The sequence below is a fragment of the Leptodactylus fuscus genome, chromosome 9 (assembly GCF_031893055.1).
Source record: "Leptodactylus fuscus isolate aLepFus1 chromosome 9, aLepFus1.hap2, whole genome shotgun sequence".
NCBI classification, from domain to species: domain Eukaryota; kingdom Metazoa; phylum Chordata; class Amphibia; order Anura; family Leptodactylidae; genus Leptodactylus; species Leptodactylus fuscus.
In genome coordinates this window covers 33,369,164-33,388,618 of record NC_134273.1, presented here as the reverse complement: position 1 = coordinate 33,388,618, position 19,455 = coordinate 33,369,164, and the positions used below count along the sequence as shown (strand labels likewise).

At 40.1% G+C, this 19,455-nt stretch overlaps 1 protein-coding gene across 1 annotated transcript in view; it reads right to left on the bottom strand.

The window, feature by feature from the left end:
* The window catches only part of WNT7A (Wnt family member 7A), a 50,506-nt gene extending 32,481 nt beyond the window's left edge, over positions 1-18,025 (bottom strand). Inside the window, exons 1-2 of the mRNA XM_075287612.1 lie at positions 17,295-18,025; positions 6,382-6,608 (exon numbers count right to left, since the gene is read on the bottom strand). Coding sequence (XP_075143713.1) covers positions 6,382-6,608; positions 17,295-17,365 — 298 coding nt within the window. The 5' untranslated portion in view covers positions 17,366-18,025. The remainder of the gene's footprint in view (positions 1-6,381; positions 6,609-17,294) is intronic.
* Positions 18,026-19,455: the final 1,430 nt, after the last annotated feature.

The following is a 19,455-nucleotide window of genomic DNA, read 5'->3' as shown; positions in this document are numbered from 1 at the left end:
TATTTAGAATCTATTGAATGTCCACTAACCCCGGGTCACCAGTGACCTTATCGGCTAACCCTGCCTTCTTTTCTAGAATTGCTTAAATGTTGCATAAAAATCAAATTAAAAATTCTCTTCTAAAAATTCTTTACATTACACCCAAATTAAAAAATTCTCCTAAAATGTTTTTCAAAAATTCAGGATATTAAAATTAAAACCACAAAAAATAAAAATAAAAGCCCTTTGAAAAAGGAACTTTATGTTGTTGTATTTCCTAAGATTTTTTGTTTCAATAAAAAAATTTTAACTAATATTAAATGAAATCACATAATCATAAAATTTTTTGCAAACCAGCTACTCTGCCAATCTTTATTTCTAACTGATGGCTAATATTGGTTTTGGTCTCGTGTTTTGTACTGAGACTTTATTGTAAAAATTCAAAACTACATAAAAAATAATTTAATACATAACATAAAAATTTAAAAATTCTTAATTTAATTCAATTTAAGTCAAAGTTTAAGCTCAAAAATAAGCAACATTTTTGCCTGATTTTTTTTTTTTTTAAATATGATAATTTTTCACATGCACAAAATATTAAACGGTAAAAAAAAATTATGTCCACTGGGTAAATTAAATTATTCTTATCATTTTAAGAATCCAAGGAATGGATTGGTTTTTTAAAAGCTAAATCCAAAGTCACCCAGACAACAAGGCCCCATAGCATCTTTAGCATGTTTCACTAATGGGCTTTGATAATAAACTTTTGTAAAATCATGAGAGCCAACATAGGATAAAGGGTTAGGCGACAATGAAACCCTGGAACGGTTTTCTATGGAGATGGATGAATTGAGACATTCAATGGCTTATTAACATGGAAGAAAATGCGTGAAAAATTGCCAAGAAAAAACAGCTAAATATGTCATACTGTTGTATTAAAATTCCGAGGGTTTAAAGACGTATAATAAAATATGGGAGATGAATAGTAAAAAAAAAAAGCAATATGCAGAATGGAAGATCAATTGCCATAATCTTGCTTAAAAGTGATGCGTCACCTATATTACTAATTCAAACCAAATACTGACATATATCCTTTATTTAATCAATACTTTTTTCATAGTTTTTGATAATATTTTTTAAAATTTTACATGTGTACATTTGTGTAGCGTTCCAAGACACACTTTACAGCACGCACATGGACCAATGGAACCTGTACAGTCATGGCCAAAAGTTTTGAGAATGATACAAATATTAATTTTTACAAAGTCTACTGCTTCAGTTTTTCTAATGGAAATTTGAATATACTCCAGAATGTTATAAAGAGTGATCAGCTTAACAGCAATTACGTGCAAAGTCAATATTTGCCTAGAAAATGAACTTTATCCCCCAAAACACATTTCAACATCATTGCAGCCCTGCCTTAAAAGGACAGCTAACATCGTTTCAGTGATTGCTCCATTAACACAGGTGTGGGTGTTGATAAGGACAGTGTTGGAGATCAATCTGTCATGATTAAGTAAGAATGACACCACTGGACACTTTAAAAGGAGGCTGGTGCTTGGCATCATTATTTCTCTTCCGTTAACCATGGTTATCTCTAAAAAAAAACACGTGCAGTCATCATTGCACTGCACAAAAATGACCTAACAGGGAAGAGTATCGCAGCTAGAAAGATTGCACCTCAGTCAACAATCTATCGCATCATCAAGAACTTCAAGGAGTGAGGTTCCATTGTTGGCAAAAAGGCTCCAGGGCGCCCAAGAAAGACCAGCAAGTGTAGGACCGTCTCTTAAAAGTGTTTCAGCTGCGGGATCGGGCTACCAGCAGTGCAGAGCTTGCTCAGGAATGGCAGCAGGCAGGTGTGAGTGCATCTGCACGCACTGTGAGGCGGAGACTCTTGGAGCAAGGCCTGGTCTCAAGGAGGGCAGCAAAGAAGCCACTTCTCTCCATAAAAAAACATCAGGGACAGACTGATATTCTGCAAAAGGTACAGGGAGTGGACTGCTTAGGACTGGGGTAAAGTCATTTTCTCTGATGAATACCCTTTTCGATTGTTTGGGACATCTGGAAAACAGCTTATTCAGAGAAGATGAGGTGAGCGCTACCACCAGACTTGTCTCATGCCAACTGTAAAGCATCCTGAAACCATTCATGTGTGGGGTTGCTTCTCAGCCAAGGGAATCGGCTCTCTCACAGTCTTGCCTAAAAACACAGCCATGAATAAAGAATGGTACCAGAATGTCCTCCAAGATCAACTTCTCCCAACCGTCCAAGAGCAGTTTGGCCATCAACAATGTCTTTTCCAGCATGATGGAGCACCTTGCCATAAAGCAAAGGTGATAACTAAATGGCTCAGGGAACAAAACAGAGAGATTTTGGGTCCATGGCCTGGAAACTCCCCAGATCTTAATCCCATTGAGAACTTGTGGTCAATCATCAAGAGACGGGTGGACAAACAAAAACCTACAAATTCTGACAAAATGCAAGCATTGATTGTGCAAGAATGGACTGCTATCAGTCAGCATTTGGTCCAGAAGTTGATTGAGAGCATGCCAGGGAGAATTGCAGAGGTCCTGAAGAAGAAGGGTCAAAACTGCAAATACTGACTTGCTGCATTAACTCATTCTAACTGTCAATATAAGCTTTGGTTACTCATAATATGATTGCAATTATATTTCTGTATGTGATAAAAACATCTGACAAACACACAGAAAAACCAGAGGGCAGCAGATCATGTGAAAATATAATATATGTGTCATTCTCAAAACTTTTGGCCATGACTGTAGACTGTAGATATTGGCTGACTTCTATGGAAGAGAGCTCTAGACCTGCTCCGTAATCTGTGCATAGGAGCAGGAAAGGTGAACTGTGACCTTCACCTATTGTCAGGCCTCGTTCACATCTGCGTTGTTAATCTGTTTGGGGGAGTCCGCATGGGGACCCCCCGAACAGACTACTGAACGCAATGGCAAGCGGTGTGCAGTGAAAGCACACAGACCCCATAGATTATAATGGGGTTCGTGTGCTTTCCGCACAGTCTCAGAAAAGTACTTCACAATCTATTTTCCTGTCCGCATGACTCGCTCGGACACCGTGCAGAAAGCGGTCACTGCACACCAATGTGTTCGGTATTCCGTTCGGGGGGAAGGGTGTCCCCATGAGGACTCCCCCGAACGAATTACCAACACAGATGGGAATGAGGCCTCAGTAGCTCCTGTTTTATCTGTATATAGGAGTTAACTGTCATTGTAATACTGTCTGTGATAGTAATAAGATAAATTCTGAAAAGTGATCTCTACAGAACAGAAAGTGTTGGAATCAATGGTCTCTGCAGCCAGGTGATAACTGTAAAATTTCAGAACTTTTTCATATTGCTTTCTAGATTTCTTTAAAAATGTATATGTATAGAATATAGAATATTTTGAGACACATTCTAATGTATTGCCAGCCATGCCTTTTAACAATTGTGTCATTTTAACTCTTGTTCTCCACAGAAAGGAGCACCAGTCTTACGTACCCTTATCTTGACATTTATATTACTTAGACTTTATTTAGTACTATTATTAGATCATTTAATGTATAGAGCTGTTATCTGGTAACTGTATGTTGGTATTAATGGAGTACTGTATGGGAGTTAATACTATTGTGCGGTACTGTTACTAGTATGATGGTGTCTTGTTATGTAGATACCTAGGTGGTAGTATTATTTGACTAACAGGAAGCCCTATTATTTTAATACATTGAGCAGTAAGCTTATTTTTTTCAGCATCCTGCTATAATCCCTGTTTCCCATTGAAAACACTAAGAGGCAGAATCAATGCGGAATCGGCTGTAAACGAGGTCATACAGGGTGAGCCATGAAAATAGAACCCTGTTTCCATTATGTGGTTTGTACATAAGTTGTGCCCATCAAGTTGAGGAACACCTTCTGCAAGGCCACATGTTCAATATGGATTCCAATTTGGTCTTTAGTTTGGGGAATGTCTTGGGATTACTCTCATATACCCTGGCCTTTAGGTAATCTCACAGGTAAAAGTTGGTCCCCATTAGGTCTTGGTAGGTCTGTCTAGTTCTTTGCTCACTGTGCATTCTTGGTGTGACACCACATGAACTCTACACAGGGATGTATATGACATATGAGAAGTCACTCCGTCATGTTGTAAGAAGCAGTACATATTCTCAAGATAAGTTTGCACAGAATTGCTCAAAGATGCCTATGTACATGGCTGTATTCACATTTTAATTATGTTTTTTTGCAACCACGAATCCTGTACTACGACACTTCTACACCAAAGCCAGTATACTGTTTTATTGATGGATCGTGGAGGCTTGGAAATGGAACGGCCTTGTGTTTCTTTGAATGGGCCTGTGCATATACATAGACCTCCACTATGGCAACTCTTTGTCAAAATTAAAATGGCACATTGAACACATATAACACCACTGCCCTCCGTACACAGCACCACTCAACTTGCAAGGAATGGGCATCATTGGATGAGCTTGGGCATCATCAATGAGCTTGGATTGGTTGCTGTTAGGCCTAGTATACATTATCCTGTACAAACCACACAAGAGAAATCAGTTCTGTTTTTCCTAACCCACCCTGTACACAGTATTGTACAAAAATTTTAGGCAATTGTAGAGAAAAGACTGCAAAGTAAGAATGTTTTTTTAGAACTGAAGAGTATTTTCATAGAATTTTTTTTGTTAATGAACAAAATTATGAGAAAGAGCAAAAGAGAAAAGTAAATCTCATCAATATTTTGTTTGGCCTTTGCCCTTTGCCTTCCATCAGTTCTTCTCGGTACTTTCAGACAGTTTTTGAAGGAACTCGACATGGAGAATGTTCCCACCATCTTGGAGAACTAAGCCCAGCTCTTCTGTGGGTGTAGCCTTGCTCCAATCTTTCTGTTTCTTCATGTCATCCCAAACAGACTGGATGATGTTAAGATCAGGGCTCTGTGGGGGCTGGATCATCACTTCCAGGACCCCTCCTCCAAAGGGTCCTCATGTCAAATATTGATGGGATTTACATTTCTCTTTAGTTTATTCACTGCTAAAATAAACTATCAACATTTCTATTTTTGAAAACATTCTAAAGGCCTTTTCAGAAGGCCTATTTATGGCTATTATAAGCTCTCCAGGGAATACTCATTGCTGATAATAGCCCTGTCTAATAGTTCTGCCGATCAGCTGACTAGTGAGTGAATGGCTGATCACATCATACCGGATAAAAGATGTATGCTGATAATCCATGCAGCCGAAAGTGGAGAAGCTATCGTAGATCCCATTCAGTTTGCAACACCCGGTATCATGTTCAAGTCTGATATCTGGCTCTGTTATATTTTAATTTTTAGTATTTTTTTTCCCACCCCTGCCTAAAACTTTTGTATTGCACTGTATACAAAGGCTTAGTAGCACACATAGGCATACAAACACACACACACCTATACACATGTGGAAAAAATTGTTGGTTACCCTCGTTTAATGAAAGAAAAACCCACACTGTTCAAAGAAATAACTGAATCTGATGAACTGGAATTCGCCAAACTACATGTTGACAAGCCACAAAGCTTCTGCGAGAATGTCCTATGGACAGATGAGACAAAAATAGAACTTTTTGGCAAGGCACATCAGCTCTATATTCACAGATGGAAAAATGAAGCATATCTGGAAAAGAACACTGTCCTTACTGTGAAACATAGAGGAGGCTCTGTTATGTTCCGGGGCTGCTTTGCTGCATCTGGCACAGGGTGTCTTGAATCTGTGCAGGGTACAATGAAATCTCAAGACTATCAAGGGATTCTAGAGAAAAATGACCTGTCCAGTGTCAGAAAGCTTGGTCTCAGTCGCAGGTCATGGGTCTTGCAAAAGGATAATGACCCAAAATACACAGCTAAAACACCCAAGAATGGCTAAGAGGAAAACATTGGACTATTCTGAAGTGGTCTTCTATGAGCCCTGACCTAAATCCTATTGAGCATCTTTGAAAGGAGCTGTACCATATAAATATATACGTATATAGTAGTTCTTTGTACACTATATGACAGTACATGCTAGGGGTAGTTCTCCGCATTGCACCATCCAAAGTAGGACTGAGCTGTATATGTATAATATAAAAATCTATAAAATAATAATCAAAAATCAATAGACAAAAATGAATACATTAATATTTCCAATTTATATGAATCTACAAAAAAAGACAAAATAAACCCATTAAATTGCAAGCTTCTTGCTATGGAAAATTCCTGACAATACAAAGAAGAGACTTGGATAACTGTTGTGTACATGCAGCGTGGATATAGCCACCGTGTGTGACCCAGTTCTGCAGCTGATGGACTACACTAACAGATACAACGATTGAAGTGTCAGCTGTGCGGTATCAAGTCATTGGTAACATACCCACTTTCAGCTCTTTCCCAAACACTGTCCTTTCTCCCAGGGCAGAACAGTTCCACCGTCCATGTCTGAACTGAAACTGACACTCATTGATCCCCATCTGCGCTCCTTCTCCGATCACAATGATAGCATCAGGTCTGTTGAGACAGATAGTCCTCTGTCTGGGTGCCAGGCCTGGAATCTTGCTGCAAATCACACTGGCCCCCAGTGCCACCACAGAAGAGAAGCCTCTATTATAGGAGACAGGAGAAGAAGTAACATTAGTACCATCAGTTACATGGGCTGAAGAAATCAATCACAGCTCTGTCTATTCACAATGAGAGACAGAAAATCTCCGCACATAACTACAAACACTCAGGTGGGTAATGTACATGTATAGATAGCGTACACGTATGTATAAATTACAGGTATAGATAGTGTACACGTATGTATAAATTACAGGTATAGATAGTGTACACGTATGTATAAATTACAGGTATAGATAGTGTACACGTATGTATAAATTACAGGTATAGATAGTGTACACGTATGTATAAATTACAGGTATAGATAATGTATAGGTATAGATAATGTACAGGTATATATAATGTACAGGTATAGATAATGTACAGGTATATATAATGTACAGGTATAGATAATGTACAGGTATATATAATGTACAGGTATAGATAATGTACAGGTATATATAATGTACAGGTATATATAATGTACAGGTATAGATAATGTAAAGGTATATATAATATAAAGGTATAGATAATGTACGAGCCTAGATAATGTACAGGTATATATAATGTACAGGTAAAAATAATGTACAGGTTTAGATAGTGTACACATAAGTATAAATTACAGATATAGATAATGTACAGATATAGATAATGTATGGGTATGTATAAAATACAGGTATAGATAACGTAAAGATATGTATAAAGTACAGGAATAGATGTAATATACAATTATGTAAAAAGTACAAGTATATATAATATACAGGTTTATATAATAGACAGGTACGTACAGTAATATATAACGTACAGGTATTTCTAATGAACAAGTCTAAATAATGCACAGGTATATAATGTAGGGGTATGTGTAAGGTACACGTATATATAATGTATAGGCATATATAATAGACAGGTATGTATAAAGTACAGGTATATATATAATGTGCAGGTATTTATAATGTACAGTATCTGTAGGGATCCTAGAGAACCCATTTAGGCTGAGGCCCCACATTGCACCCACGGCATTTATTGTTACAGATTTTGCTGGGTTATTTCCAAAGCCAGGAGTTGCCTGAGAAGTAATGAGAAATATAAAGGAAGCTCTTAGATGTTTTCCTTCTGTTTAATCCACTCCTGACTTTGGCTCAAAAAAATCTGCAACAACAAATTCTGCGTTTCTGCAACGTGGGGCCTAACCCTTAAAGGGAGTCTGTTAACACAGCCCAGCATATGAACTAGCCCTGCAGATAGATATGTTAGGGTCACCTGAACCAGACTGTGTTTTCCTCTTGTCAATGGCTGCCTTCGTTGCTGAAATATCTCCATTTTTGTCAGTATGTAAATGAGCTCTTTGGCATTGCCACTGACATCTTTGGAGTGATAGCAACGCCCTCCTCATTCCAAAGATCTCATTTGCATATTGACAAATCAGCGATATCTTGGCAATGGAGGCAGCGATCCAGAAGGGGAAACACCATTTCATTCAGGTGACTTTGACCTGTATCCTTGTAGGACTTTTCTCTCTGACGATTTTAGGCAGTACCTGTGGCGGAGACTCCATTACAGATATGAACCTAGACTAGCAGAGCTATGAGAAAAACTGGTACTGTCTGTGTATGACAGAAGAGCATTCAGGAAGTCATCGGAACGAAACGGCGACATTGTTCAAAAACACTAAATGAATTTTGCGATTGTTAGTCTACAAAAAAGAGATAAGGTGCAGCGAGACAGTACAAAAAGAGAGAATACTGGAGACCGCATGTGACCTACATCAAAAACGCACGTTGTAGTGCGCCATTGTCTACATATACTGAGGATGAGCGGCCAAGATGCGGAGAATACAACCTTGTAAAGAGACGTATTGTATACAGGGACAATAGAAATGATAGAGCGGCAGAACAAGGGAAGTTGGGATGTGCAGCTGTCTAAATACAACACTATGAGGAGGAGATTTCTGCACATTCTGCAAGGAAAACCTAAAAGGGAAAAAATCTAATAATGAAATATAATGTGACAGCTATACAGCAAAAGGGATAAACATTTAGGATAGAGTCCACATGCAAAAAACAAAAAGGCAAAATGTTGGGCCCAGATGATTTCTAAGATGCAGTCTAAATATGATCAGGCTAGGGGGCCACACGGTGGCTCAGTGGTTAGCACTGCAGCCTTGCAGCACTGGGTCCTGGTGTTCAAATCCCCCCAAGGGCAAAAAAACATCTGCAAGGAGTTTGTATGTTCTCCCCGTGTTTGCATGGATTTCCATCCCATATTCCAAAAAAAAAAAAAAAAGACATACTGATAGGGAAAAAATGTACATTGTGAGCTCTATGTGGGGCTCACAATCTACATTAAAAAAAATATATATATATATGATCAGGCTATTGCTTAATAAATCAGACTATAGCGGCTCAGCCAGAGGGGGACAAGAAGGGTCTCCAGACCACCGCTGAGAAGATCTGAACGTGCTGTAGTCAGTGGAAGCCGTGGCTTAATAAGTGTTTGGTAAAGCTTATATTGCAATAGTAACTCCCGCAACCACTATACATAAGGTGCACATGGATAGAGCAGCGTACACACCGAGGATGCGGCATCATTTTATGTTTTACTATTGAACTCAATTGTTCATTCCCTTTTTTGCAGTATTACATTTTGTATTATCTCTGAATTATCACATAATCTATATATTATACCTGTTTGTGTGTAAATATGTTGTTCTTGTGCTGTGATGTCACTAAATTTGGTAACCTTTTACTTATTTATTTAATATGATATGTGACATCACTGTGTATATTATCCCTGTACTGTGACATCACTGTGTATATTATCCCTGTACTGTGACATCACTGTGTGTATTATCTCTGTACTGTGACATCACTGTGTATATTATCCCTGTACTGTGACATCACTGTGTGTATTATCCCTGTACTGTGACATCACTGTGTGTATTATCCCTGTACTGTGATATCACTGTGTGTATTATCTCTGTACTGTGACATCACTGTGTGTATTATCCCTGTAATGTGACATCACTGTGTGTATTATCCCTGTGCTGTGACATCACTGTGTGTATTATCCCTGTACTGTGACATCACTGTGTGTATTATCCCTGTGCTGTGACATCACTGTGTGTATTATCCCTGTACTGTGACATCACTGTGTGTATTATCCCTGTACTGTGACATCACTGTGTGTATTATCTCTGTACTGTGACATCACTGTATGTATTATCCCTGTACTGTGACATCACTGTGTGTATTATCCCTGTACTGTGACATCACTGTGTGTATTATCCCTGTAATGTAACATCACTGTGTGTATTATCCCTGTACTGTGACATCACTGTATGTATTATCCCTGTACTGTGACATCACTGTGTGTATTATCCCTGTACTGTGACATCACTGTGTGTATTATCCCTGTACTGTGACATCACTGTGTGTATTATCCCTGTAATGTGACATCACTGTGTGTATTATCCCTGTACTGTGACATCACTGTGTGTATTATCTCTGTACTGTGACATCACTGTGTGTATTATCCCTGTACTGTGACATCACTGTGTGTATTATCCCTGTACTGTGACATCACTGTGTGTATTATCCCTGTACTGTGACATCACTGTATGTATTATCCCTGTACTGTGACATCACTGTGTGTATTATCCCTGTACTGTGACATCACTGTGTTTATTATCCCTGTACTGTGACATCACTGTGTGTATTATCCCTGTACTGTGACATCACTGTGTTTATTATCCCTGTACTGTGACATCACTGTGTGTATTATCCCTGTACTGTGACATCACTGTGTATTATCCCTGTACTGTGACATCACTGTGTGTATTATTCCTGTAGTGTGACATCACTGTTTACATTATATCTGTACTGTGACATCACTGTGTTTATACCTACACTGTGACATCACTGTGTGTATTATCTCTGTACTGTGACATCACTGTGTGTATTATCCTGTACTGTGACATCACTGTGTGTATTATCTCTGTACTGTGACATCACTGTGTGTATTATCTCTGTACTGTGACATCACTGTGTGTATTATCTCTGTACTGTGACATCACTGTGTGTATTATCCCTGTACTGTGACACCACTGTGTATTATCCCTGTACTGTGACATCACTATGTGTATTATCTCTGTACTGTGACATCACTGTATGTATTATCTCTGTACTGTGACATCACTGTGTGTATTATCCCTGTACTGTGACATCACTGTGTGTATTATTCCTGTACTGTGACATCACTGTGTGTATTATCCCTGTGCTGTGACATCACTGTGTGTATTATCTCTGTACTGTGACATCACTGTGTGTATTATCCCTGTACTGTGACATCACTGTGTGTATTATCTCTGTACTGTGACATCACTGTGTGTATTATTCCTGTACTGTGACATCACTGTGTGTATTATCTCTGTACTGTGACATCACTGAGTGTATTATCCTTGTACTGTGACATCACTGTGTGTATTATCCCTGTACTGTGACATCACTGTGTGTATTATCCCTGTACTGTGACATCACTGTGTGTATAATATCCCTGTACTGTGACATCACTGTGTGTATTATCCCTGTACCGTGACATCACTGTGTGTATTATCCCTGTACTGTGACATCACTGTGTGTATTATCCCTGTACTGTGACATCACTGTGTGTATTATCCCTGTACTGTGACATCACTGTGTGTATTATCCCTGTACTGTGACATCACTGTGTGTATTATTCCTGTACTGTGACATCACTGTGTGTATTATCTCTGTACTGTGACATCACTGTGTATAATATCCCTGTACTGTGACATCACTGCACTGTGTGTATTATCCCAGTAGTCAAAGCACAGCACTCAGCTATCTCTGACTCTCCCTATGAAATTAATGGAGTAGAGGTCACATCTTTGTCCACCAACACTATATTCACAATGGGGGTAAAACATGACTCTATTCCATAAACTGTATTCTTCATACACAGCCGCAGCAGACGCTGTGACCAAAGCAAAGCCATCTTGTATGGTGATATACAGAATCCCGTAGAAAAGCAAGGGTACAGTGACACAAACTATAGCTTCATAAAGGGCTATGGCTGCAATGTGATATGTAAAATGTCTATTTTGGGGCTCATTTACATAGGTGATAATGTAATGTAGTAGATGCTAAGGTCAGTGGGTGAGTCTGTGCTACCAATCTCACCGTGCCCAATGATAAATTTGCTCCACTGAACGCCTCTACTTTTTACCCTTTTGTCTCCCACTGAATGCCGGAACCATGACGAGTTCCATTAAGTGCACATGGCCGGGGAACATCTAGATTTACCGCTCACAGTTTATTTTCCATGTTCCAAATTTGTTACTAAACACTTTTCCCCTTTCCAAAAGTAGCTGTTGGTAATCACACCGATGACGCTCAAAGGAAAGAGTGTGGACGTTTCGTGGACATTTGGACCTCGCCTTTCCCTATCAGTTTATGTGTGTTGTGTTTTTTCTGCTTTTTTTTTTGCTATAATTATAACAGAGATAAAAAGCCGGAGGCTCGTGCCAAAACGTGACAAACACTTCCTGAGTCATAAATTAAAGAGTGTGCGGGTGTAGAGCAAGGTCTGCAGTATGGAGAGCTCCCTGGCTGTGACGCCTGGACGGTTCACAATAGGGATGTACTGGATCTGGTATCATTTTATATAAAACATAGATGTAATGTAGCAGAGCTGAAACGTACGGAGATGAGGCCGTGCTGTCTGGGCATTGCAATAACTAACTAAAAGATAGCAGATTTACAAAGTAATACCGTATATACAGTATATATATATAGTTATAGGTCAGTGCCCAACGTACAATTAAATTCCGTACATCTAGTGAACAAGAATACAGATGTAGCAGTGTTGAACTTAAGGATAGGTCATCAATACAAGATCCATTGCTCTCCAACACCGGGAACCCCGCAGATCAGCTATGTGAAGTGGCCACGTCTATTGGTCACATGGCCTGATCGCAGCTCAGTACCACAAAGAATAGGCTGCGCTGCAATACCAAGCACAGCCACTATGCAATGTACGGCGCTGTGCTGGGTAAGTACTAAAAAGGCTGCAACGCTCACCTGAATCCTTATGCGATTTTCAATGGACATGCCTAATTTGCTATTTCTATTCTTTGTACTTATAAAAATGCACCAAAAATAATATATTATACTATAGTATGAACCAGGGTGGGACAGTTTCATAAATTTATCATTAAAAAAACTATAAAAACTGTCAAAAAGTGACTTTGAAAAAACACAATCATGATAAAGTGCCTCCAATGTAATACCGACACAACTGTCTTTGGAGTTAAATCCACATTTACAAAAGTTAGCGTCTATATTATGACTGCAAGATCCGGACCCCACAAACATAGGCCAGCACCTAATGTGGAGCTGATTCTGTAGATCTGCGGAGGTCCAGGCATTATTTGCATGAGTTAGGCTGAGCCTACTTTGCAGAAAAGCTGTTTTTTTGTTGCAGTATTTCCTGTGTTTTTTTTTTAGAAGTAATAAGAAATATCTATAAAGCGCTTAAACTTCTCTCTATTGCTCAATCCACTCATGACTTTGGCTCAAAAAACCGCAGTAAGGGTCAATGCACACAGAGTTTTCAGGCGTTGATTCAGACATGGAATCCGTGTCAGAATCCGCACAGAAAAAAAACCTCATTGACTTCAATGGATTCCTTTTTCCGCTCGCCCAAAAACTCAGTGTGCATTTATCCTAAAATATGCAAAAAGAGCAGCTTCTCTGCAATGTGGGACCTCAGCCTAAAAAGGGTTTTTCAGGTGAAGTAATTGATAACCTATCCCTAGGATAGACCGATCGGCTGTTAGAAGAGGCTGCAGCATTAGGAGAAAAAGCAATAGAAAAATGACATACCATTATAAATTAGGCAGATACAAAGAAAAGGGTGCAAAATCCCAAAAATGCACCATAACAAATTGGAGCCAGTGTGTAAAGATCCAAGTAAAGAAGTAAGAAGGAAGTGCATAGTAATAATAGGCTGTATTCAGGAAAGCAAAACCATTTCTGAGGATTTGCCAGACTTTGTTCTTCCATATCACAAATGCAGTCACTGTCAAATGTAATGAGTAAGCTGCTCCCTTTGGGTCCTATTCGGTTGTCTTCTGGCCTCTTCCAGACTCCTAGGTGACATCATGAGACTGCTGAGACCTGTGATTGGCTCAAGATGTCACCCAGGAGACAAGAAGAGGCTGGAAGATGACAAAAGAGGACCCTGAGGAAGTGCATGGATTTTGCGAGGAAACCTAGGGAAGTGAGCAGTAGAGTTTATTACATTGGGCCTCCACTTATTATACTCTAGAAATTTGTGAATAATGAACGCTAAAAGGCTTTGGTCAAACCCAAATCTTTTGCAAAATTTGTGCCAAATCCCGTTTGTTCCAAACCAGTTTTCTCATCTCTAATGTTGATATTGGAATAGATCATCAACCCTTTTAGGGTCCATTCACACGGAGGAAAATGATGGTTAATTTAGTGTGGAATTTCAGCGCTGAAAAAAAAGCCTCCCGTTGACTTCAATGGATTCCTTTAGGAAAAGGAATCCATTGAAGTCAATGGGTGGCTTTTTTTTCAGCGCTGAAATTCCACACCAAGTTACTCACCATTTTCCTCCATGTGAATGGATCCTAACCATGCACTATGGGAGTTCACAAGTAAAGCCTCCATGCAGACAGTGTGTCCCCGTAAAGCAATGTTTGTATGCAACAAACAGCTCTATAATATGACATTCAATAGAACGTCATGAGTATGGCGGCTTTATCGCTTTCTACACATGCTATATCGATTTCCATACTTGGCGTAGAATTTAAATGATATTTTATTCTCTGTTCACGCTGCAAGTTAAATTCTAAACTCATTCCGCATTCCTGCAAGCAGCAACAAGCTTAGGCCTTGTTCACATTTCGACTCTGTTCACATCTGCAGCAGAGGTTCCCCTAAAAGCCCCTGTCACAGATTCTGTTCCCTTGACAGAAAAATGATGCAGGGTGCATCTAAGACAGAGCTCAAAGGACCTCCTTATAAGACAAAAGGGTCCTCCAGGAGTTGCTGGTGTCCTTTAAGTGATAGGTCACAGAATTGTCACTTCCGTTACAACCGGAAGCTGCAACGCAGATGTAAACAGAGGCAACACAGCGAGGACTAAGCTGTCCGGTCATGTCTGACATCAGCTACAGTATACATATGAAGTGTGAAAACTACAAAGAATCAAAGACAATAAAACACTCTATGGCCAAATATATTCACAATTTATATGGACTCAACCTGCGGAATTCTGTTAAAAGTGGAATTATCCTTTAAGAGCCGCTAAAGGGGCTTCCAGGACTTTTAGATGAAGACCTATTCTTAGGATCAGTGGAATATTTGTGGGGGTCTGACATCCGGGACCCCTGTGGAATAGTTGGAAGAAGAGGCAGCTTCACTCCCTGAGCTCACTGGCCATGTGACGACATATTTGCCGGACACATGGCCTAATGGCAGCTCATTACCATCCATGTGAATGGGCTGAGCTGTCATACCAAGCCCAGTGCTGTGCTAGGTAAGTACTGAAGAGGTGGCAGCACTCACCCCAATGGTGAAGCCTCTTGTAACAGCTTTGTGTCCTTAAAGGGGTTGTCCACCATATACATTTTTCCACGAGAAGACCGAGGAAGATGAAAAAAAACCAAAAACATACTGTACTCTACACCTGTCCCCAGTGCTCTGGTGTCTCCCACCGCAGTCCCGTCTATATCCTGGACCTCCCCTTTAACTGATGACCTTTTACTAAGGATAAATCATCAATTATAAAGTCTGGAAAAACCCTTTAAGTGAAGTCCTTGTCATGCACCCTTAGTGTAGACTGTGGCTTTTCAGTTATTATGCAACTACAAGTCTCAGCATTTCTTGACAGGAATAGGAATCCCTGACATATAGGGCGTCCCATATAAGTTGCCTTCACCTGCTGAATGACTATGGGGGATACAAAGTGAGAGCTGGGGAGCTGTGATATGTTTGGTGTGAATCAGAGGAAACTTTCCTCTATGGATCTATGAGATTCATTCTGATCTATTAGGTATGTCATTAATGTCATTAATTAACCCAGAAGGTGGCACCGGGGCGGTCAATGATTTACTACCCGGAGGAAACAATTATAGACCGATAAACACTTCCATTCATTGCCTTGGTGTGTACAGGAATGATGTAACCTATGCTAGACTCACCCCAGATGTAACCCCCCCCCCCCCCTCCCCAGAAAAAAAAAATGTGATTCTTCTAAGAACACCTCCGAGCTCCTCAGCCCATATGCAACAACTATAACAAGGATCCCATATACTATATGGCAAATAAAAACTGGTGGAGAGGACTTTGTGCCCTATTTGGTACCATGGCCCTGGCACAGCTGTCATCTCTGCACCCCCTATAGTTTCATCCTTGCCAACCAATACAATCCAATACAATGAAAATCCAAATGATCAAGATATAGAGTCATAACACAAACCCAAAGATTACCCAAAAACGTCAGACGCACAATAAAGGGGTAGCAAAAAATTGTCCCAAGAATTGAAAGTATTACAATCATTTTGTTACGATAGGTACAATGGTCACACCTGGGCACATCTATAGATATCCGTAGGTTTGTCATATAGCATATTCTATAGATATCTGTAGCTTCATCATATAGGATATTCTATAGCTTCATCATATAGGATACTATGTTACACAATTACAGCAATATCAATTCATCACCTTCATACATTGTGTCTATGGTGGGTTCCCTTAGACACATTGATCATGGGGTCTCCTTTACATCTGTTTGGAACCCCCCCACGATCAGCTGATACCCCTAGAGGGTCCTCTTTATAAGTGGATGGTTTCCCGGAAGAAACACTACAGTGAAAACAAACCATAGCACTGTCCGCTAGTGTCAGGGGTTTTACATTAATTTAAGGGACATTGGTTGTCCTCCAGAACTGTGACCTACTCTGGACACATGGGGCGGTGGGCCGCCTGGCTAACCTGCCCTAATATGATATATGGAAAGGGTTAACTCACCATAGTCAAATAGACAGACAGATAGAAACATTAGATAAACAGATGAATAGAAGAAGATAAAAGATAGATAGATAGATAGATAGATAGATAGATAGATAGATAGATAGAGTTGTAGATAGATAGATAGATAGTTATGAGATAGATGGATATGAGATGGATAGATAGATAGATAGATAGATAGATAGATAGATAGATAGATAGACATATATGAGAATAATGAATATGAGATAGATAGATGATAGATAGATAGATAGATAGATAGATAGATATGAGATGGATAGATAGAAAGATAGATAGATAGATAGATAGATAGATAGAAAATTAGAAAGCGATAGATAGACAAAGAGGGATAAAAACACATCCTATAAAGCCGACATCTTCAATATTTTCCACTTTCACTGCTGCAGAACTACAACTGCTAGCATGCCCTCACAGATGCTGGGCGTTGTAGTTCTGTAGAGTTCTGTAGAGTCCCATGTGGGGTATCCTTCAGTAAAGTCACCTGTAAACTACATGAATGAACCTCCTGAATGAATGAATGGCTGTCCTCGGCTGTCACTGGCCATCCTCTGCTCCGCACTGGTCACCTCTTGCTGTCCTCAGGGTCACTTACCCTATCTTAATGTAGACAATCCCCAGACTGAGAAAGATGTGAAAGATCCAGCGTCTCGTCTTCTTGTTCATATTCCTTGCTTAGGGGGCTCCAGCAGTGCTCGGTGCTGACAGTTTGGGGGGATCTGTGGGAGCAGACAGGGGAGCTCCAGGTCAAAGTATCAAAGACACAGCACAGCAAACCAAACCCACTTTTGTGATGTGATCAGGCAGTTTTTAGTGTTGGTAAATCCCAAGAGAAGCTGAGCCAGGATAAGTCAGTGAGTGCTGCCCACCCCCCTCTTCTCTGCCTCCTCTGCTCAGGGGGTCCTGGGGATTTGTATGCAGGTCACACTTGGAGTGTGTAGTGATGGGAGTGTGCAGTACACCCACTAGTGATAATGCTGCACCATCAGCCAGTACATGTCTCCTTGCACTGTCTTCTCACTCTCTGGGGTGTGGATTTGGAGTGGAGATAAAAAAAGAAAAAAAAAAAGGAAAAAAAATCAGAAGTTGAAGATAACTCTGCAGAACTTTCACCTGTTGCCTGAAGTTCTGCAGCAGTTGTGTCCCTGTGCAAGGGCAAGAAGCATGGTGCTTCCTCAGCCAGGGTTGTCTTCATGTGCTAGTCACCAGGTAGACTGCGGCGGCTGAGGAATACCTGGAGCTAGGAGGACACTGGGATCCTGTTTCATTGTGCACATTCCTCTGGTGCGGAGCTGTCAGGGAGGGATGCAGCTGGGTGTGTGGAGATATTGGTGTTCCTCTACTGTAGTATGGACAATGCTGCCGGGGGGGGCTGGTTATATCTGTTTACCACTCATACAACTGACCCTCCCTCTGCTCCTTTGACTTAAACTTTTTTTTTTTTTTGTAATTTTTCTGCGGCTTCCTTCCTAAAGTTATGTTATGTTGCCCTGGGATATTCTGACAGTGCCCACCGCCTCCCCCTCCTCCTCCTTTGTGAGTCAGTGACAAGGCGGCAGATGAGGAGGGAGCCTATGCCCGCCACCCTCATCTATTGAGATCTTATCAAAATTTATTAAAGAAAAGCTAGACAGCACCCACAAAGAAATAGGCCATTGTTGTCTGAAACAGATGCCCTCCTCACTTAGTTCTGATTGATTGACTTAAAGAGCATAGGAATAAGCCCCAACCTTCTGTCCTGGCATGGGGAGTCATTCAGGTGCAGAGCGATGGGGCAACTCTATACAGGGCTAGACGTGAACTTGGAGAAGGGGGGCACTTACTTATGTTCACCAGAACAAAGGAGTAGGATTGAATGTTAGTGTAAGGAGAAAAAAGTAAAGATCTTGTGTCGTCATCTTCTATCATGTGGTTAAAAGCTTTAATTTGCAGTATTTTATTCTATCTGCTCCTGGCAAAGCTGAATATTAACTGATATGGCCATCACCGCAGCAAAGATAGTCCTGAAAATCAGCAGCTCCACTTCACAAGACATGTGACTTAATCTTCATGGGTCACATTGCTTGATTGCAGCTCAGTCCCATTCAAGTGACTAGGCTGAGCTGCAATACCAAGCACAGCCACTGTACACAGTATGGCGCAGTGATTGGTAAGTACTTGAGAGAATGCACCATTCACCTGCAGATCAGTCGGAGCCTGGTATAAGATCCTTTCTGATCCTCATCCTAATCATAGGTCATCAATCATTTAGCCAGGAAAATCCCTTTAACGTTTGATGTTTTAATCCCGATATTGCATTTTAACTATGAAAATTGGCAATTTTATGGGATTATGGGAGATCTGGGTGACAACCCCTGTAGAGACTGTAGCGGTTGTTTTGTTTGTTGTCACACAACAAGTAGAAATATAAATGTATACTAAATATACATATATATACTAACTTCATAGAAGAGAATGAACAGGAACCTGTCATACTGAAGAGTAGGGTGTAGAGCAGGAGGAACAGATCCAGATTCATTTCGATTTCATGCATATGGCCCATCTGGATCTGGTATCTTGCACTTGATAAAGGGCTTGTTAGCAGCCCGAAACACGTCGTACCTTACAACTGTAAGGGTGCATTCACACTGAGTAAACGCTAGCTTATTTTGTAAAGTAAAATTACACTTGTAAATTTTGCTATCCCATTGACTTCAATGACATTTTACAGGCGTATTTTTACAGGCGTATTTTTTACAGGCGTATTTTTACACTTG